A 23,377-nucleotide genomic window follows, 5' to 3' on the forward strand; every position below is an offset into this window, starting at 1 on the left:
AAGCAATCTTGAGAAAGAAGAATGGAACTATAGGAATCAACCTGCCTCACTTCAGACTACACTACAAAGCTGCAGCCCTCCAAACAGTATGGTACTGGCACAAAGACAGAAATATAGGCCAATGTAACAAAATAGAAAGCCCAGAGATAAATTCACACACCTATGGACACCTTGTCTTTGACAAAGGAGGCAAAAATATACAATGGAGAAAAGACAATCCCTTTAACATGTAGTGCTGGGAAAACTGGTCAACCACCTGTAAACAAATGAAACTAGAACACTTTATGACACTGCACACAAAAATAAACTCAAAATGGATTAAAAATCTAAATGTAAGACTAGAAACTGTAAAACTCCTAGGGGGAAACATAGGCAGAACACTCTCTGACATAAATTTCAGCAAGATCCTCTATGACCCACCTTCCAGAGTAATGGAAATAAAAGCAAAAATAAACAAACAGGGCCTAATAAGGCCCCTTAAAAACTTTTGCACAGTGAAAAAAACTATAAGCAAGGTGAAAAGACAGCTTTTAGAATGGGAGAAAATAACAGCAAATGAAGCAACTGACAAAGAATTAATCTCAAAAATATACAAGCAGCTCATGAAGCTCAATACCAGAAAAATAAATGACCCAATCAAAAACTCAGCCAAAGGACTGAAGAGACATTTCTCCAAAGAAGACATACAGTTGGCTAACAAACACATGAAAAGATGCTCAACATCACTCATTGTCAAAGAAATGCAAATCAAAACCACAGTGAGGTACCATCCCACACCAGTCAGAGTGGCTGCTATCCAAAAGTCTACAAGCAATAAATGCTAGAGTGGGTGTGGAGAAAAGGGAACCCTCTTACACTGTTGGTGGGAATGTAAACTAGGACAGCCAGTATGGAGAACAGTGTGGAGATTCCTTAAAAAACTGGAAATAGAACTGCCATATGACCCAGCAGTCACACTGCTGGGCATACACACTGAGGAAACCAGAATTGAAAGACACACATGTACCCCATTGTTCATCGCAGCCCTGTTTACAATAGCTAGGACATGGAAGCAACCTAGATGTCCATCTGCAGACGAATTGATAAGAAAGTTGTGATACATATAGACAATGTAATGTTACTCAGCTATTAGAAAGAACTCATTTGAGTCAGTTCTAATGAGGTGGATGAAATTGGAGCCTGTTATACACAGTGAAGTAAATCATAAAGAAAAACACCAATACAGGATATTAACACATTTATATGGAATTTAGAGAGATGGTAACGACGACCCTATATATGAGACAGCAGAAAAGACACAGATATAAAGAACAGACTTTTGGACTCTGGGGGAGGTATAGATGGGATGATTTGAGAGAATAGCATTGAAACATGTATATTACCATATGTGAAATTGATCACTAGTCCAAGTGTGATGCACGAAACAGGGCACACAAAGTCAGTGCACTGGGACAACCCAGAGGGATGGGATGGGGAGGGAGGAAGGAGGGAGGTTCGGGACTTGGGGATACATGTATACCTGTGGCTGATTAATGTCAACGTATGGTGAAAAAACACCACAATATTATAAAGTAATTAACCTCCATTTAAAATAAATTAATTTTTAAAAAAGAAAAGAAATAAAGGTTAAGTGGGGAAAAGAAACCTTTCTAGACTGTCTAGGAAGAGTGTAATTTATATTTTCTGGATTCATTATTTTGTATAAGGTCAGTACTATCTTGGATACTCAAACTTATCACCACCATTTTAGTAGGCTTTATTATTCATAAAGTAACAGAGAGCAACTAATATTAGCTATTAACTTTAAACACATGGCAATTGTAGCATAAATGATAGCAATATAAAGTTTTATAAAGAATCGTGGACATAACTGAGCTCCACAGACTTTTCTGGGTCCCACTTTTGTCATGTATAATATCAGAATAGTTCTTTTCTTTTTTTTTCATGTTGTACCTACTTTACAATGACATTGTGAAGATCAGGTATGTAGAGGATACTCTATCTGAGAACCTATGTAGTCTCCTCTCCCATAAGAGAGGCAAAAAGGCCCGAGATTTACCCCAACTCCTTTCTCTAGTGGTCCAGTAACTCACTAGTGTGTGAGTACAAAAGTCCAGCTCCTTTCCCCCAAAGCTGAAAAAATCTTGAGATGTTATTTATGCTCCAGAGCTTTCCCTGGATTGGGCTAAGACTGGAACTTACCTGGAATTCTTTCTTCTCCATTTCTTGCTTTACCCACTCCTTGGCTGAATTATTCTATGAGCTTTCTTAAATTATGAATTTCTTTGCAAATATAAGCCAATATTAATTATATCATCACCCATTTAAGAATCTTCTTTTACTATAACCAGCAATGATATGTTAATAATGGAAATAAATGTGCTTAGTAGCTCAGTTGTGTCTGACTCTTTAAAACCCCATGAACTGTAGCCCGCCAGCCTCCTCTCATGGGAATTCTCCAGGCAAGAATACTGGAGAGGGTTGCTGTGCCCTCCTTCAGGGGGTCTTCCCAACCCAGGGATCGAATCCAGGTCTCCCACATTGAAGGTGGTTTCTTTACTATCTGAGCCACCAGGGAAGCCCAAGAATACTGGAGTGTGTAGCCTATACCTTCTCTAGGGGAACTTCCCAACCCAGGAATCAAAGCGGGGTCTCATGCATTGCAGGAGAATTCTTTACCAGCTGAGCTACCTGGGAAGCCCATGGAAATAAATAGATAGCTAAATAGTTAAACATATGTTCATAAAGTCCAGTGCAGTTTCTATAAGTTTGCAAAATATATTTCTCAATAATTCTGTAACTCTAAACACAAAAAATATTCACTACTTGCATATATATATAGTATATATATATACATATATATACTATATATAAAACATTCACAATTTTCATGCCAACAGAAATTAGTAGCAACAAAATAACTAAAGCAGGCAAAATCCAAAATATTGCTATTTGTTGTGGAGATATATCCATCATTTGAATATATACATATTTTTTTTCATGTCCACCAATGTGCTGTAGTATTCATGCTTAGCCTAATACCCATTTCATGCCCCTGTAAACACCAGTAGGAGGACAACTAAAAGCATCCCTGGACACCAAGAGGATTATCTGGAATAATTTATGAAAAAAGTTTGATACTATTGCTACATTTATAAATTGGAGTTTCCACTATCTATAAAAGCACGTTATATAGAAGAGATTTGAAGAGTATGCTGAAATGACAATTATTGTCCTGAGCTAGAGTGATTATAGAAAATTTATATGTTTATTATCCATAAATGTTTAATCAATAAGAGTTAACAGTTTGTATAGCATAGAGATGAGCAGGGTTATATGCTATCAAATGGGAATGGCTTGAATAGTTTTTGCAGTTCTCAAATGTTGTTATAGCTCCACATTCATCATTTCTAACATATAAATGATCAGGCTATATTTCCCTGAAAAATTACTTTTATTCAGCTAAATTAAACTAAAGGTCTTGCTTAAATTTTTATTGTAACCTTCCAAATAAATTTGTTTCACTTCTTCTGAGAGCATCTTAAATGATTTAAAGCACCTTATGACCTGCCCAAACTCATCAGGTCTAAAGCTGCTTAAATGTCTTGAGTGTCCCTATATCACAGAAACCGCTACCCATGCTTTATCTCTGTTACTCTTATAATAAACTCCTTGAACATTTAATCAATCTGAACCTGTTTGGAATTGAATTCTTTCACCAGCAAATGTTAAGAAACAATTTAAGTGGACTTATTTAATGATACTTTATTGAGCATTTGTAATAGTACATTGGAAATAATATATTGAAATGATAAATGTATAAAAACCTAATGTTACAGATAATTTTCTTCTCACTTTGCTTTTTCTAACCAGCACAGGAAGAATTAACATTCACAGTCAGCTGTGCAAATTTCTACAGTCCTAGGCCACTAAAGATGGTCCAGGATTATTTGGCTAGTGTTTACAACTTTTGGATTAAATCTCCTACTGTCTCTCATCTTCCTTCTCTGTTTGCCTCTTGAACAAACATCCTTCAGTTCAGTTGAGTCACTCAGTTGTGTCTGACTCTTTGTAACCCCATGGACTGCAGCAAGCCAGGCTTCCCTGTCCAATACCACCTCCCAGAGTTTACACAAACTCATGCCCATTTAGTCGGTGATGCCATCCAGCCATCTCATCCTCTGTTGTCCCCTTCTCCTCCCGCCTTCAATCTTTCCCAGCATCAGGGTCTTTTCCAATGAGTCAGATCTTTGCATCGGGTGGCCAAAGTATTGGAGTTTCAGCTGCAGCATCAGTCCTTCCAGTAAATATTCAGGACAAATTTCCTTTAGGATGAACTAGTTGGATCTCCTTGCAGTCTAAGGGACTCTCGAGAGTCCTTTCTGACACCACAGTTCAAAAGCATGAACTCTTCAGCACTCAGCTTTCTTTATAGGCCAACTCTCACATCCATACATGACTACTGGAAAAACCATAGCTTTGACTAGACATACATTTGTTGGTAAAGTAATGTCTCTGCTTTTTAATATGCTGTCTAGGTTGGTCATAACTTTTCTTCCAAGGAGCAAGCGTCTTTTAATTTCATGGCTGCAGTCACCATCTGCAGTGATTTTGGAGCCAAAAAAATTAAAGTCTGTCATCGTTTCTACTATTTCCTCTTCTATTTTCTGTGAAGTGATGGGACCAGATGCCATGATCTAAACTTTCTGAATGTTGAGTTTTCAGTCAACTTTTTCACTCTCCTCTTTCACTTTCATCAAGAGGCTCTTTAGTTCTTCTTCACTTTCTGCCATAAGGAAGGTGTCATCTGCATATCTGAGGTTATGACATTTCTCCCAGCAATCCTGATTCCAGCTTGTGATTCATCCAGTCCAGCATTTCCCATGATGTACTCTTCATATAAGTTAAATAAGCAGGGTAACAATATATAGCCTTGACATACTCCCTTCCCGATTTGGAACCAGTCTGTTGTTCCATGTCCAGTTCTAACTGTTGCTTCTTGACCAGCATACAGATTTCTCAGGAGGCAGGTCAGGTGGTCTGGTATTCCCATCTCTTGAAGAATTTTTCAGTTTTTTGTGATCCACATAGTCAAAGACCTTGGCATAATCAATAAAGCAGAAGTAGATGTGTTTTTCTGCAACTCTCTTGCTTTTTCGATGATCCAACAGATGACAATTTGATCTCTGGTTCCTCTGCCTTTTCTAAACTCAGCTTGAACATCTGGAAGTTCACAGTTCATGCACTGTTGAAGCCTGGCTTGGAGAATTTTGAGTATTACTTTGCTAGCTGTTGATTATACTTAGGCTGAACTACATATACATAATTTATTGTGCTATCCAGGAAACTGACTCTGTGTTTTTAACACTTAAGCCAGAACAACAGGCAATCTGGGACCATCCTTGGTAATTCAGAGCATATAGTCTTGTTAGCATCTCTTAAAAGTTACCCAGCTTACTTGGGCTTCCCAGGTGGTGCTAGTGGTAAAGACCCTGCCTGCCAGTGCAGGAGCCTTAAGAAATGTGGGTTTGATCGCTGGGTCAGGAAGATCCCCTGGAGACAGGCATGGCAACCCACTCCAGTATTCTTGCCTGGAGAATCCCACTGGCGGAGGAATCTGGTGGGCTACAGTCCCTGGGGTCTCAAACAGTTGGACACAACTGAAGCAACTTAGCACACAAACTTACAGTAACATAACTATCATATACTTAAGTGAATTGTTTCACTGAAGGGTAGAAGATTGACGAACAGTTGGCATTTGGGGTTCATTCAGTTGGATTTCCTTTAGAATTTCTGAAGTTAGTGTTACATATTTTATTTACATCAAATAATCCACTTCCAGAGAGACACAATAAAAAATCTGTCTTGAGAAATATGTGATCAAAAGGAAAGAATTAAATAGAAAATGTAGCCATTTATTGCCACTTGCTTCCTTTTTCTCATTAGTAAAATTAATAAGTTGAATTATTTGGTCATTTTGATCCCTAAAATGAATGCATCTAGGTAAGCCCAGAAATCAATGTAAATTTTTATTCATTTCTAATTTAAAAATGAAGACTTCAAAAAAATTTTTTGTAATCTAAAGCAGTAGTGGGCCCATTGCCTATTTCTGTATGGCACCCAAGCTGTGAATGCTTGTTAGAGGTAGACTTATCTAACAGAGAATACTAAATATTTAGCTACAGTTATGTAAATTTGTGGAAGAGAAAACAACAACCCACTCCAGTATTCTTGCCTAAAGAATTCTATGGACAGAGGAGCCTGGTGGTCTACAGTCCATGGGGTCACACAGAGTTGGACATGACTGAAGTGACTTTGTACCCATGCATGTAAATTTGATACCTCGACAAGAATCCCATTCTTTTCATTATTATATCAGTTTTCCATTAGTATATTATTATAAAACAATTTATACTTGATTAATATTCTGATTTGAATTCCTTCAGCCAAAAATGTTTGAAAATTTCTCTCTCTTTCACTGCATGAGTTTGATTTTGCCTCTTGACCTACAAAGCCTGCAATGTTTACTGTCTAGCTCTTTGCAGGAAAAATTTGTTAACCCCTGATCTATTGACTTTTGCTATCAATTTTGTTTCATTCACAACAACACACACACAACAACAACAATTTCGAGACATGACTTATTAATCTCCTTTGCATTGTCATTGTTTAAATTCAGGTGTGCACCTGGCTATACCGGCAGCCCAAGCAGCCCTGGAGGCTCCTGCCAAGAATGTGAGTGTGACTCCCATGGCTCACTGCCTGTCCCCTGTGACCCCGTCACGGGGATCTGCACGTGCCGACCCGGAGCCACAGGGCGGAAGTGTGACGGCTGTGAACAGGGGCATGCGCGCGAGGGCATGGAGTGTGTTTGTACGTATACTAACTTGATTATTGGCTTTGGGGGGCTTGGTTCCATTTCTGTCTCATTTCCAGTGAGAAAGACTGATTTTTTTTTTCCTTATTTTTCAATAGCTCGTGTTTCCCTTGTTTCTCAATAGTTACTGCTACTGTTCGTTCTCCCTGACACTGTCTGTCCACCTTCTGCTGTTTGCCTGCTGTTTTGTCTCCATCCTGCTGAGCCAAGAATAGCTGAGAAAATCCTCAGCATGCTTTAGTCAGTTCATTGAAGACCTACAGCAAAGTTCCCAGAGGCAGATTCTATTTTATTTTCCCCATCTAAGAGTTTGCAGTTTTACCTAAAGCTGACATTGCCTTTGTGACAGATTAAAGGTCTGGGTTTGTTAAATTTTTTAAGAATCCTCTTGAATTTGTAATCAAATGGACAGGCACTATAACCCTTGAAATACAACTGGCTTTTCTGAGTTTACAGAAATCCATGGGCATCCTTCTTCTTAACTTTCTCTTGTACTACAGAACCTGGAAGCAGTGACAATGAACTCAAGGGTTTCTACTCGCATGTTTTCCTTTGTTTTAACTGCTTCAGGATTCAGTAATGCCATCCTGAGTGTACATTGACTATCAGTATTAAATATAATTCTTAGATCTTATATAATCTAAAAAGGTTATTTATAAATATAGGGAGGACCATTATACTGTGGTATATTCTTTTCCTTGAGGAAATTTACAATATTGGTCTTAATTCTTTCTAACAAATATAAGTAGAAATTATTTAAGTGCTTTTTTTTCAATATTTACATATTTTAGTGTATTTACATATGCTTGTATTTCTGGTTTTAACATCTGTGTGTGTCTGAAGCTTGATAACATTTTCACTAGAATTTTTGTTTGTGCTCTAATTTTATGAGTTACCTCAAAAGCTAACCCTGGCTTTTTAGATCTGCCAAAAGGTAAAGATTGGGTATATTTGGGAATATAATTTTTAAACTTCTTCTTTTCTGTATATTTCATATTGCATTTAAAATAAAGATAAATGTCAAGTTTGATGGGAGGAGATAAAGTGTAGTATGTAATATACATTTACATTATCATATTCAGTTATTGGTATATATAGATTCACTCTTCTGAAGTAAAATGGCACATTTTAATGATAATTGCATGGACTTCCAGTATAATACAACCAGTTTTAATATTGTTATTAAAGTTAACTATTAACATGGAAATATTCAACTATATAATATATATTCATAACCTAAATGCTAATCTAACAGACCATGAATTTTAAATTAATTAATTTTCTAGGGGTGAGATCAGAAAAATCTGATCTCTTTTTCTATGAGATCATGGTTTGTTTGCTTTCTATCTTGTTGCATTGATTTATATGTATGTTTTTGTACCAGTATCATATTCTTTTGATAAATGTAGCTCTGTAGTATAGTCTAAAGTCAAGGAGCATGATCCCTCCAGCTCTGTTCTTTCACAAAATTGTATTGGCCCTTTGGAGTCTTTTGTTTTTCCAAGTATGCTCATTCAAGCAATATTTATCCTTCCAATCCATAAGCACAGTCTATCTTTCCATTTTTTGTTCTGTCTTCAATTTTTTGTAATCAATGTCATATAGTTTTACCAGTAGAAGCCTTTTATCTCTTTAGATGTATTCTTTTTGATGCATTTGTAAATTGGATTGTTTTCTTAATTTCTCTTCTCATAGTTTGTCTTTAGGGTACAGAAACACAACAGATTTTTGGATATTAATTTTGTATCCTGCCACTTTACTGAATTCATTAATGAGTTCAAATAGTTTTTTGGCAGTTTCTTTAGGATTTTCTATATAAAGCATCATGTCATCTGCAAATAGTGATAATTTTACTTCCTCCTTTCCTTCTTTCTAAATCCTTAAGCTAACTTAGAGCAAGAAACCAAAGAATGAATTCACCTAGTACATTGATCTGCTGGTCCTGTTTTGTCACATATGAATATAGTAGAATTTGATAATGCCCATGAGTGAGAGTGGATGAAGTAGCTTGATTCTGGCAAGAGAATATTTATATAGTAAGGAAAAGTGTCCTCTGATACAAATAAAACCTTCTTCAGAGCCTGGAGACCATGTTACTTCAATAAAGAAAAGAGATAAAATAGTGCTGTTATCTGTGCTGACTATAAATATAAGATGTTTGTCACATTTGATAGAAATAAATTAAAACTCAAATCATTAGTAGCATGTATCATACCGTTAGTTCTTCTCTCTTTGGCTGATTCTTTAGAAAATACAGTTTAATTTGGCCCACATCATGGATGTGTATACTTTTTTAAAAAATGCACCAGGAAATGATCATTGCAGTATCTCAGGTGAGCTGCATATTGGTAGAAAGAATTTATGTACTCCCTATAGAGTTTATGCTCTTCAGTCAGTCAGTGAGTTCAATTGCTTAATCATGTCCAACTCTGTGTCCCCATCGACTGCAGCATGCCAGGATTCCCTGTCCTTCACCAACTCCAAGAGCTTCCTGAAACTCATGTCCATTGAGTCAGTGATACCATCAAGCCATCTCATCCTATGTCATCCCCTTCTCCTCCCACCTTCAGTCTTTCCCAGCATCAGGATCTTTTCCAGTGAGTCAGATCTTCACATGAGGTGACCAAAGTATTGGAGTTTCAGCTTCAGCATCAGTCCTTCCAATGAATATCAGTCTTAAGGACTGATTTCCCTTAAGATTGAGTGGTTGGATCTCCTTGCAGCCCAAGGGACTCTCAGGAGTCTTCTCCAACACCAGAGTTGAGAAGCATCAATTCTTTGGTGCTCAGCTTTCTTTATGATCCAACTCTCACATCCATACATGACTACTGGAAAAACCACAGCTTTGACTAGACAGACCTTTGCCAGCATAGTGATGTCTCTGCTTTTGAATATGCTGTCTAGGTTTGTCATAGCTTTGCTTCCAAGGAGTAAGCATCTTTTAATTTCATGGCTGCAGTCACCATCTGCAGTGATTTTGGAGCCCAAGAAAAGAAAGTCTGTCACTATTTCCATTGTTTCCCCATCTATTTGCCATGAAGTGATGGAATCAGATGTCATAATCTTAGTTTTTTGATGTTGAGTTTTAAACCAACTTTTTCACCATCCTCCTTCACTTTCATCAAGAGACTCTTTAGTTCTTTGCTTTCTGCCATAAGGGTGGTATCATATGCATATCTGAGGTTATTGACATTTCTCGCAGCAATCTTGATTTCAGCTTGTTCTTCATCCAGCCTGGCAGTTCACCTGATGTACTCTGCATGTAAGTTAAATTTTAGCAGGGTGACAACATACAGCCTTGATGTACTCCTTTCTCAGTTTGGAATAAGTCTGTTGTTCCATGTCTGGTTCTAACTATTGCTTATGCTCTTAATTTATTTAGCAAATAAATTACCTAAGCATGATCTGCGCATGATCATTGTAGTATCTCAGATGAATTGCATATTGTTGGAAAGAATTTATATATTCCCTGTATAGTTTATGCTCTTTATTTAGTGAATAATTTTAAATTATGCTGTAAAGAAGACAGGGAAAATGTAGAAATCATGAAAGAGCTTTCCTTGACCACCTTCTCTTCAAAAAAAAAAAAAAAAACTAGTAGCTGGCACAGATAATTGCCAGTGAGCAAGCTAGGGTTTCAGAATTTTCTGATGACTCAGTGGTAAAGAATCCACCTGCCAATGTAGAAGTTACAAGTTCGATTCCTGGGTCAGAAAGAGTCCCTGGAGAAGGAAATGGCAATCCACTCCAGTATTCCTGCCTGGGAAATCCAACAGAGGAGCCTGGCAGGCTACAGTCCATGAGGTCGCAAATGAGTCAGACATGACTTACCAACTAAACAACTACAAGAAAGGTAGGGTTTTATTGGATCCAAAATATAGTAGTGAATTTCTTGCAGGACACAGGTTTTTTATATAGGGATATTCCATTACTATCATGAATTTACACAAATAATATGTTAATCTTATTAGGAGATACCAGAATTTCTCATAATTATCCAGATTCAACCTACCAACATTATCAACCCCACCAAGCCAACTAATACTCAGGCATACCTAACCATTGTGTCTGTCTTCAATCTCAAGCATCCCCTAAAGACCCTTTCACCCCACATGGTTCACTTCTTTAGCAATTCACCCATATTGAGAGACTACCATTTGTCAGAAGTGACGGTAAGCACTTAATTCTTACAACATCCCCACATGTTATTATATCCACAGTGTGATTTTTTAAAACCTGAATTTAGATGATTTAAGTCACCTTTCCAAGGTTCACCCTGACTTTTCAACAGAGTTGTGGTTTGAACGTAGGTCTGTCTTGCAAATACTTTCTTAACCTCTCCATTGACTGTTAATCCGAGACGCAAAGGGCAAACGTGGTTTTCCCAATATAGTCAACATTAGTTAATTCAGTTCATTATTCATCTACTTCTTCTGGGCTTAAAGCCCATGTTCCCTCAAGAAAGAATAAAGATAAGATGGGCTAAAAAAAAATTAATATATGTAAAGTCAATAGGTACATACATTTTTTTTCCTCTGCTAACCATTGAGACTCTCCAAGATTTAAAACATTGTGGTAGTTATGGTAGATTCTTATTAATCAGAGATTGCCAGGTGAAGTCCTTGCAGTCCCTCCATGCAGGTGAAAAGACACATTAACTGGCACTCAGATTTCTTCAAGGCCTTTGTATTTTTTTCCTAATGAGACGGACTGGAGAAAGCTCTGCAATGTCTTCTTCCTTTTAGATGCTGATGAGTTCTGAATAGGTCTTATTGGACTTCCCAAATGAGAGCCTCTCCTTAGTGAGTTAGGTTAATACAAATCCAACCTCTTTTTTCAGCCTCATTCATAATGTACATGTCATTTTATAAAATGAGACCAACCACCTGCCTTTCTGAAACTTGAGACTGAGCAAGAAAACCATTGTTTATTTAATAGTAAAGTTTTATATTGGGAAACACAAAATTTGGATCTGTTTATGTCCTATTTGGGGCTCCCCTGGTGGCTCAGGTGGTAAAGAATCTGCAATGTAGAAGACCCAGGTTCAATCCCTGGGATGGGAAGATCCCCTGGAGAAGGGAATGGCAACCCACTCCAAGATTCTTGCCTAGGGAATTCCATGGACAGAGAAGCCTGGTGGACTACAGTCCATGGGGTCACAAGAGTCTAGTTCAGTAGTTAACACTGAACAACTCATGTGATGTTCAAAATAGAGCTGTTGGCAAGATGTCATTCCATAAAGAGTGCCTAAAATATTTTATAAATATCAAATTGATGCTTTCTATTTATATTCAATATGTATGAAATATTAGGAATGTATCAGCACTTATTTATAGTCACAAATTATCTAAAATATAAAGTTTAAGATGATGCTTTGCTTGCTAACATTGCAAAAGCAATCATGAACTATGTTTTTACCTCATAAAGTAAGCCTAGCTAAATATTATACCACACTAAGTCTGTAAAATACGCGCTTTCCAGACACTCGGTAAAACCCAAGGTTTGAAGTCTTTTCCTACCTTAGTCTTGTTGTTGTTCAGTCATTCAGCTGTGTCAGACTCTTTGCAATCCTATGGACAGCAGCACAGCAGACTTCCCTGTCCTTCACCAACTCTCAGAGCTTGCTCAGCTCCTGTCTGTTGAGTTGGTGATGCCATCCAGCCATCTGGTCATCTGTCTTCCCTCTCTCCTCCTGCCTTCAATCTTGACCAACATCAGGGTCTTTTCCAATGAATCGGCTCTTTGCATCAGGTGGCCAAAGTACTGGAACTTCAGCTTCAGCATCAGTACTTCCAAAGAATATTCAGGGTTGATTTCCTTTAAGACTGACTGGTTTGATCTCCTTGCAGTCCAAGGGACTCTCAAGAGTCTTCTCCAATATCACAGTTTGAAAGCATCAGTTCTTTGACACTCAGTCTTCTTTATGGTCCAGCTCTCACATCTATACATGACTACTGGAAAAACCATAGCTTTGACTAGACAGACCTTTGTTGGCAAAGTGATGTCTTTATATAGATTATTGTCTTTATTTTATTTACTTTATTGAAGAGTTGTTGATTTACAATGTAAAGTTAGTTTCAGGTGTAGAGCACAGTGCTTCAGTTTATTGTTGTTGTTTAGACACTAAGTCATGTCCAGCTCTTTTGAGACCCCATAGACTGTAGTCCACCAGGCTCCTCTGTCCATGGTATTTCCCAGGCAAGAATACTAGAGAGGGTTGCCATTTCCTTCTCCAGGGGATCTTCCCAATCCAGGGATTAAACCTGCATCTCCTGCTTTGCAGGCAGATTCTTTACTACTGAGCCACCATGGAAGCCCATGATTCAGTTTATATATATATATATATATATATATATATATATATATATATATATATATATAAAATACATCTGAGTTAAATGGTCATCTGAGTTAAATTCACCCATTCCAGTCCATTTTAGTTTGCTGATTCCTAGAATGACAACGGTCACTCTTGCCATCTCCTGTTTGACCACTTCCAATTTGCCTTGATTCATGGACCTGACATTCCAGGTTCCTATTCAATATTGCTCTTTACAGCATCGAACCTTGCTTCTATCACCAGTCATGTCCACAACTGGGTAGTTTTTGCTTTGGCTCCATCCCTTCATTCTTTCTGGAGTTATTTCTCCACTGATCTCCAGTAGCATATTGGGCACCTACTGACCTGGGGAGTTCCTCTTTCAGTATCCTATCATTTTACCTTTTCATACTGTTCATGGGTTCTCAAGGCAAGAATACTGAAGTGGTTTGCCATTCCCTTCTCCAGTGGACCACATTCTGTCAGACCTCTGAACAATGACATGCCCATCTTGGGTGGCCCCACAGGCATGGCTTAGTTTCATTGAGTTGGACAAGGCTGTGGTCCTAGTGTGATTAGATTGAGTAGTTTTCCATGACTATGGTTTCAGTGTGTCTGCCCTCTGATGCCCTCTTGCAACACCTGCTGTCTTACTTGGGTTTCTCTTACCTTGGATGTGGGGTATCTCTTCAAAGTGCAGCCACTGCTCCTTACCTTTGATGAGGGGTATCTCCTCACCGCCGCCCCTTCTGACCTTGAATGTGGAATAGCTCCTCTAGGCCTTCCTGCACCCACGTGCCACCACTCCTTGGACATGGGGTTGCTTCTCCCAGCCACCGCCCCTGACCTCAGACATGGAGTTGCTCCTCCTGGTCACCGCATCTGGCCTGGGACATGGGGTAGCTCCTTTCGGCTGCTCCTGCACTGTCGCAGCGTGGCACTCTCAGCCACTACCCCTGACCTCGGACGCGGGGTAGCTCCTCTCGGCTGCCACCCCTAACCTCGGATGTGGGGTAGCTCCTCTTGGCCGTTCCTGCGCCGTTGCAGCCTGGCATTCTCGGCCACTGCCCCTTACCTCGGGTGTGGGGTAACTCCTCTTGGCCACTGCCCCAAGGGCATGGGGTCCTCCCGGCTTCTGCCCCTGACCTCGGAAATGGGGTAGCTCCTCTCGGCCGCTCTATGTGTGCTGTCGGAGCTGCCCATAGGTGGGCTGGAATGGGTGAATTTAACTCAGATGACCATTATATCTACTACTGCCGGCAGGAATCCCTTAGGAGAAATGAAGTAGCCACCATGGTCAACAAAAGAGTCCGAAATGCAGTACTTGGATGCAATCTCAAAAACGACAGAATGATCTCTGTTCGTTTCCAAGGCAAACCATTCAATATCACAGTAATCCAAGTCTATGCCCCAACCAGTAACACTGAAGAAACTGAAGTTGAACGGTTTTATGAAGACCTACAAGATCTTTTAGAACTAACACACAAAAAAGATGTCCTTTTCATTATAGGGGACTGAAATGCAAAAGTAGGAAGTCAAGAACACCTGGAGTAACAGGAAAATTTGGACTTGGAATATGGAATGAAGCAGGGCAAAGACTAATAGAGTTTTGCCAAGAAAATGCACTGGTCATATCAAACACCCTCTTCCAACAACACAAGAGAAGACTCTACACATGGATATCACCAGATGGTCAACACCGAAATCAGATTGATTATATTCTTTGCAGCAAAAGATGGAGGAGCTCTATACAGTCAACAAAAACAAGACCAGGAGCTGACTGTGGCTCTGATCATGAATTCCTTATTGCCAAATTCAGACTCAAATTGAAGAGTAGGGAAAACCACTAGACCACTCAGGTATGACCTGAATCAAATCCCTTATGATTATACAGTGGAAGTGAGAAATAGCTTTAAGGGCCTAAATCTGATAGATAGAGTGCCTGATGAACTACGGACTGAGGTTTGTGACATTGTATAGGAGACAGGGATCAAGACCATCCCCATGGGAAAGAAATGCAAAAAAGCAAAATGGCTATCTGAGGAGGCCTTTCAAATAGCTGTGAAAAGAAGAGAAGTGAAAAGCAAAGGAGAAAAGGAAAGATATAAGCATTTGAATGCAGAGTTCCAAAGAATAGCAAGGAGAGATAAGAAAGCCTTCCTCAGTGATCAATGAAAAGAAATAGAGGAAAACAACAGAATGGGAAAGACTAGAGATCTCTTCAAGAAAATTAGAGATACCAAGGGAACATTTCATGCAAAGATGGGCACGATAAAGGACAGAAATAGTATGGCCCTAACAGAAGCAGAAGATATTAAGAAGAGGTGGCAAGAATACACAGAAGAACTGTACGAAAAAGATCTTCATGACCAAGATAATCACGATGGTGTGATCACTCACCTAGAGCCAGACATCCTGGAATGTGAAGTCAAGTGGGCCTTAGAAAGCATCACTATGAACAAAGCTAGTGGAGGTGATGGCATTCCAGCTGAGCTATTTCAAATCCTGAAAGATAATGCTGTGAAAGTGCTGCACTCAATGTGCCAGCAAGTTTGGAAAACTCAGCAGTGGCCACAGGACTGGAAAAGGTCAGTTTTCATTCCAGTCCCAAAGAAAGGCAATGCCAAAGAATGCTCAAACTACCGCACAATTACACTCATCTCACACGCTAGTAAAGTAATGCTCAAAATTCTCCAAGCCAGACTTCAGCAATATGTGAACCGTGAACTTCCAGATGCTCAAGCTTGTTTTAGAAAAGGCAGAGGAACCAGAGATCAAATTGCCAACATCCGCTGGATCATCGAAAAAGCAAGGGAGTTCCAAAAAAAACATCTATTTCTGCTTTATTGACTATGCCAAAGCCTTTGACTGTGTGGATCGCAATAAACTGTGGAAAATTCTGAAAGAGATGGGAATACCAGACCACCTGACCTGCCTCTTGAGAAACCTATATACAGGTCAGGAAACAACAGTTAGAACTGGACATGGAAAAACAGACTGGTTCCAAGTAGGAAAAAGAGTATGTCAAGGCTGTATATTGTTTCCCTGCTTATTTAACTTCTATGCAGAGTACATCATGAGAAATACTGGGCTAGAAGAAGCGCAAGCTGGAATCAAGGTTGCCGGGAGAAATATCAATAACCTCAGCTATGCAGATGACACCACCCTTATGGCAGAAAGTGAAGAGGAACTAAAAAGCCTCTTGATGAAAGTGAAGGAAGACAGTAGAAAAAGTTGGTTTAAAGCTCAACATTCAGAAAACAAAGATCATGACATCTTGGTCCCATCACTTCATGGGAAATAGAGACGGGGAAACAGTGTCAGACTTTACTTTTTTGGGCTCCAAAATCACTGCAGATGATGACTGCAGCCATGAAATTAAAAGATGCTTACTCCTTGGAAGAAAAGTTATGACCAACCTAGATAACATATTCAAAAGCAGAGACATTACTTTGCCAACAAAGGTCTGTCTAGTCAAGGCTATGGTTTTTCCAGTAGTCATGTATGGATGTGAGAGTTGGACTGTGAAGAAAGCTGAGCACCGAAGAACTGATGTTTTGAGCTGTGGTTTTGGAGAAGATTCTTGAGAGTTCCTTGGACTGTAAGGAGATCCAACCAGTCCTTTCTGAAGGAGATCAGCCCTGGGATTTCTTTGTAAGGAATGATGCTGAAGCTGAAACTCCAGTACTTTGGCCACCTCATGAGAAGAGTTGACTCGTTGGCAAAGACTCTGTTGCTGGGAGGGACTGGGGGCAGGAGAAGGTGACGACAGAGGATGAGATGGCTGAATGGCATCACTGACTCGATGGACATGAGTCTGAGTGAACTCAGGGTGTTGGTGATGGACAGGGAGGCCTGGCGTGCTGCGGTTCATGCAGTCGCAAAGAGTCGGACACGACTGAGCAACTGAACTGAACTGATAAAATACATATAATATATGAATATTTTTTATTATTTTCCCTTACAGGTTATTGTTGACTATATTTCCCTGTGCTATACAGTAGGTCTTTGTGTTAGCTATTTTATTTAGACTATTACTTTCAATAGCCAGTTGTTAGCAAGAATCTATCACAATAATGCAGAGGCCTTCATATATTATCACTAGAGCACTGCAGTATTCTTATACTCAAAGTAGATTAGTAATACCAGTTAGTATATATGTTCCCTATATATAAGAGCAGGGACAAAATAGTGGAAGTGGTTGATCACTGAAGCAAATGAGACTTTCCATAATGAAAGATGATGAAAAACCATCAGTTGGCCTTCATTGCTATTTAATGAATGAGGTTTTGTTTGTTAGACTTGTGATCACCCTCCATCCTAGCCTTTTAAATGCCATCCTCCATCTGTCTCTATTTAATCCCCAAGTCCTAATTCCTATTCAAAGGCCAGTATGGCACAGTGGCAAAGAATCTGCCTGCCAATGCAGGAAACACAAGAGACATGGGTTTGATCCCTGGGTTGGGAGGGTCCCCTAGAGTAGGAAATGGCAACCCACTTTATTATTCTTGTCTAGGAAATTCCATGGATGGAAGAGCCTGGTGGGCTACAGTCCATGGGGTTGCAAAGAGTGGAACATGACTGATCACACACATACACGTCTACTAGAGTTTTCTGTAATTCTAAACCAGGGCATGTAATTCAAATCCAGGCATCAGAGTAGCTATAAAAGTAATTTCTGTTCACCCACCTTTCACCTTTTTCACACCTGTTTTGTTTGAGAAACATGTTTTGAGTTTCTTGTTGCCAGGGTCCTTGACCTACATTCAGGCTAAAAATGTAGAACAGCAACTATCACTGAGTCCAGATGATTTTCTTACTGGCTATCAAGTCTCAATGGTTTGTGTATCATGTTGAAAAAGCCATTCCATTAATAGATTAAGGAGTTGTGTTGTTGAACTGTCATACAGAAGAGGTGGATCACTATTTAATTTTCAGTCAGGCTTTGTGAGTAAATGCTATTTGATTACAGCATTCACTCTGCAAGATCCAGGAAGTTGATTAACCTTGAAGAAAAATTGATCACATTACCTAAAGTTAGAAGTCTTATAAATGAGATAGTCTAGTCATCTGGTTTATCATGTCTCTGAAACAGACCATCTCCTAAAGCAAGGAAACATGCTATTATGAAGTTTTATAGAAGCTTTGAATTCTGGCTGGCCACATTTGATTTGTTAACTTTTCCAAGTCTCATTTCACTATCCATAAAATCCTTGTGTATTAGATGACAAGTCTGCATAATAGATGTTCAGTAAATTCTAGCTGTTCTTATCATCATGGTTATCATTTGACCATTTTTTTCAAAAGCATGATGTTTTGTGCAGCGCCTCCATTTCTGATGAGATATGCTAAATTCTGGGTTTTTAAGTAATTAATTCTAGGCTCTTCAAGTCACAGAAAACCCCTTTTATAATCACCTTATATTTTCTCTTCTCTTTAAGTCCTTCAAATATATTATTTATGGATTCGTAAACACTGACTGTAGCTATTTTTCTCATCTTTAAAATTAGGGCATTAAGAGTACTCATTTCATAGAATTTCTGTGAAGATTGGATGAGATAATGAAGTCAAGATACAACATATTGTCTGCCACATAATGGATGCTGTGTAGATAAAAGATATTGTCCCATTATTACGTGTAGTAGTTTCAAAGCTTCCCTTTGTTTTTTGAAGAGATGCACCATACTTGAACCATATTGAAAGTGAAAGTCACTCAGTCATGTCTGACTCTTTGCGACCCCATGAACTATACAGACCATGGAATTCTCCAAGCCAGAATACTGGAGTGGGTAGCTGTTCCCTTCTCCAGGGGATCTTCCCAACCCAGGGATTGAACCCAGGTCTCCTGCATTGCAGGTGGATTTTTTTACCAGCTGAGCCACAGGGGAAGCCCAAGAATACTGGAGTGGGCAGCCTATCCCTTCTCCAGAAGATCTTACCAACCCAGAAATTGAACTGGGGTCTCCTGCATTGCAGGGAGATTCTTTGCCAACTGAACTATGAGGGAAGCCCAAGAACCATATTGAACTTATTTTAAATATATATTTATGTACATAATTTTATTTAATATTTATATACCTCACAACTTGTCACATGAATAAATTATCAGCCTCATCCAAAATCTACAGAAAACCTTTCCCTCTATTCAAAGAACTAACAGGCAAAATAAAAAGCCTTTTTAATGGATTTGAAGCCACATTTTTATTTTAGAAGATATTTATCTATAAATAATATAGAATAACTGATTTCATTTAACAAGTCTTAAATAAATGCTAATCTAAAACTTTCTTCTTGAAGAGGAAAGAGAGAAACATAAAATCCATACCGAGAAACTTTCCTGATGGTCCAGTGTCTAAGACTCCTTATTCCCAAGTCAGGGGGCCTGAGTTCAGTCCCTGGTCAGGGAACTAGCTCCATGTGCACAAAGCTACATGCTGCAACTGAAAGATCCCCTGTGCTGCAACTAAGACCCAGCACAGCCAAATAAATAAATTAAAAAAATTTTAATCCATATACAAGAGACAAGCAATGGCCTTAATGTAGAAGAATTAAGTTAAAGCACACATTAACACACAGCTTTTTTCTTTTGTTAGAAATGTGTATTTACTCATTTTATCCCTATTTGCTTAGAGTGGACAGTTTGTGTATCTTTACCTAAAATTGGTTAATAGGTTTGGCCTTTTTAAAAATATGCAGTGCTCTCATTTCAGCTTCAGATTATTTGGTTTGGATGTGGTGGGTAAATTTTTTGTGACAGTAAGCCAGTGCTTATTATGCATGGGGGACTCTAGTAGAAATGCAGTATTTTGTACTAATTGCTAATGGAACGATCTGTAATTTCAGCTGCATGATTTGCTCCTTACATGTGCCCAGCTATAACAATCTGAAGTTAGTACTGCATTTGTTAATATTAGACACAAATTTATCCTGACACTTTCATAGGAAAGGCCTCAGAAACATTTAGTCATGTAAAATATAATCATAGTCTTAAAATATTTGCTTTTTGCTCCCATGCATTTCAGGCAGAATCTCATTTTATAACTTATCTCTATTGCTTAACAGGAGAATGGTTGGAGAGGTTCCTTGGGGATCTTGATTATATGATAGGTGTTATGAGTAGTTACTGCACCCTTATCAAAGAACAATGTTTATGTAATGTGAATATTCCTTGTCTCTATACACACTTCAGATCTTTCCTATCATACTGAATTAAATGTGGTTTTAATTTGCATCCCATTTCCAGTGTTTGTTGCCAGACATTTCAGACTTTTTGAGGACAAATGAAAGTAGCTTGTGGTGTAAGTTAAATATTTTGTGTCAGGATAAAATTAGCAAACCATTATGTAAAGGGCACATTTCCCCATGTGTTTATCTTATAACTGCATGAACTAGACTTGTACAGAAGCTTTGAAAAAACCCCATAGCTGTCATATTCATAAGTCTTTCTGACCCATTTTGGATATGTGTTAGTATATTACTTGGAGCATACTATAAAACTTAGCCTTCACTTATGGAAATGTGCTTGTACTTTGTTCCCCCAAAAGCAAATACAGAGCATAAGACCTAGTATAATAATAGACCTTTGGACGCAGAGACGTAAAATGGAATTATGAGTCCTTGAAAGAGCAATTAAATACATTTTCATTTCAACAACTGAAGATGAGAAACCAAAACAGATGGACAGGGGGTAGAATAAATGAGAGAAAAATCCGTATTCATCATGCCTCTTGGCATTCTAGCTCACCAATTTACTCTGCAGTGTTTTACAGTAAATCAGACCTAGTTCTGCATTCCAGCCCCTGATTTATGCTCGTATGAAGTAAAAACTGAAATTACTAAGAAAACTTTTCCCTGGAAGTTTCTGGAACCATCAGTGAGGAGCCTCAAGCCATACCATTATCAATGAGCTGACTCAGTTCCTCTTAGAAATGGGTAGGTTATAAATCCTAAATAAGTTAGAGGAAGAACTAGCAATGTATTCTGAAGAACACCCTACCCTAAAAAGCATAGTGAAATGTCATATTATCAAGTATCTTTCAAGATCTTGAAAGTGAAAAACAGCACACTGCTTGCTTCTATCTTGAGAACATCTGCCCAAAATACATGTTCACTAGAGGTTGAATGGAACTTTTAAAATGGTAATAACTCTGTGATCTTCTCCAAAATATTTTTTGCCCTCCTTTCACAAAGATAATAGTAAACAAATATTTGTTGATTGCCTACTATGCGCAAGACACTTTCTTAGACACTGTAACCAAAGCTGATTAAGGTCCCTTCTCTGGTGATAAAGAAACAATATAAAAATCTTAAAATGAAAAGATAGCTTATACATGCATGAGTGTTAAGATAACAAGACAAAGAGAATACAATAGTGATGTGTGAGGACAGTAATTTCAGAGTCATCAGGGCTGACTCCTCCAAGAAAGTAACACTTGAGCCCTGGCCCTGATTCTCCAGGAGTCACATAGGTGAAGATAAAGAAAGAAATGTTCTCGACAGAGGAGACAGCAAGTAAAATGACCTCTTTCTTCCAAACCCCATCTCCCTTTAGGATAGAGAATCTGTAAAGTTTGTCATCTGGCCCAGTGGTTCTAAACTCTGCTATATGATAGAATTATCTGGTATCTTTTAAATGTACTGATGCCTGGGCCTTACCACAAACCCATCAAATCAGAGTGTCTGGAGGTGGCTAGGGGAAACACTAGACAACTGTATTTTTGTAAATGGCCATGATTTGAATATGCAGCAAGATGCAGAGCCGCTGACCCACAGCAGTGCATCTCAAATATTAACATGCAGAGATCACAGGGGAATCTTTCTGAAATGCAGATTCTGATTCACTGGATCTGGGATGGGGCCCAAGATCCTAATAAGCTCCCAGGTAATGTGATTGCTGCTGATACAGTAGTTATCCAAAGTGTGGTGCCCAGGAACAAAGAATTAATATTCACCTGGAAGCTTGCTACAAAAGCACATGCTTAGTCAGAGAATCAGAAACCCGACCATTCAATCACCTCTCAAATCAGAAATGCTAGGGGTATGGCCCAGCCTTCTGTGATTTAACAAAGCCCTTCAGATGACTCTGAAACCCATTCAAGTTTGAGGACTAAACTGTGTCTTGGTGTTTAGACAGAGTCAATTTGGTACCTAATTGTGTTCCAGCTTGTGTGTTCCATGATTGGTTCATGTTTACAGGTCTGTTGAAACTTCTCAAGCACTTAACCTTGAGCTGAAGGTTTGAGGCCACAGTCTTCTCTTCCTTTTACTTAGTTTCCATTTAAAGCAAATCCTCTCTCATTCTGGATAGAAGAGAAAGAGATCCAGCTCTAGTTTGTCAGACCTCACTTCTTGCTTCCAAAGCCTCTTTATTCATTCAGCTTGCAAGCCACCAGGAGCTTAGAGCACCCCTGCAGGTGGCGCTCCACACTCACCGGTGTCACCTGCAAATGGGCAGGAATCCCTCAGAAGAAAGGAGTAGCCATCATGGTCAACAAAAGAGTCCTAAATGCAGTACTTGGATGCAATCTCACAAATGACAGAATGATCTCTGTTCATCTCCAAGGCAAACCATTCAATATCACAGTTATCCAAGTCTATGCCCCAACCGGTAACACTGAAGAAATTGAAGTTGAACGGTTTTATGAAGACCTATAAGATCTTTTAGAACTAACACCCAAAAAAGATGTCCTTTTCATTATAGGGGACTGAAATGCAAAAGTAGGAAGTCAAGAAACACCTGGAGTAACAGGCAAATTTGGCCTTGGAATGAGGAATGAAGCAGGGCAAAGACTAATAGAGTTTTGCCAAGAAAATGCACTGGTCATAGCAAACACCGTGTTCCAACAACACAAGAGAAGACTCTACACATGGACATCACCAGATGGTCAACACCGAAATCAGATTGATTATATTCTTTGCAGCAAAAGAAGGAGAAGCTCTATACAGTCAACAAAAACAAGACCAGGAGCTGACTGTGGCTCAGATCATGAGCTCCTTATTACCAAATTCAGACTCAAATTGAAGAAAGTAGGGAAAACTGCTAGATCATTCAGGTATGACCTCAATTAAATCCCTTATGATTATACAGTGGAAGTGAGAAATAGATTTAAGGGCCTAGATCTGACAGATTGAGTGCCTGATGAACTATGGAATGAGGTTCATGGCATTGTACAGGAGACAGG

At 38.8% G+C, this 23,377-nt stretch overlaps 1 protein-coding gene across 3 annotated transcripts in view; it reads left to right on the forward strand.

Moving 5' to 3' along the window:
* The window catches only part of LAMA2 (laminin subunit alpha 2), a 681,429-nt gene that overhangs the window by 489,770 nt on the left and 168,282 nt on the right, over positions 1-23,377 (forward strand). For 2 of the 3 annotated variants that reach the window (XM_069598353.1, XM_069598356.1), the window contains one exon: positions 6,680-6,873. In XM_069598353.1, coding sequence (XP_069454454.1) covers positions 6,680-6,873 — 194 coding nt within the window. The remainder of the gene's footprint in view (positions 1-6,679; positions 6,874-23,377) is intronic. The other variant, XM_069598354.1, reaches the window with a different exon arrangement.

The sequence above is a fragment of the Ovis canadensis genome, chromosome 8 (assembly GCF_042477335.2).
Source record: "Ovis canadensis isolate MfBH-ARS-UI-01 breed Bighorn chromosome 8, ARS-UI_OviCan_v2, whole genome shotgun sequence".
In the NCBI taxonomy this organism is placed as follows: Eukaryota; Metazoa; Chordata; class Mammalia; order Artiodactyla; family Bovidae; genus Ovis; species Ovis canadensis.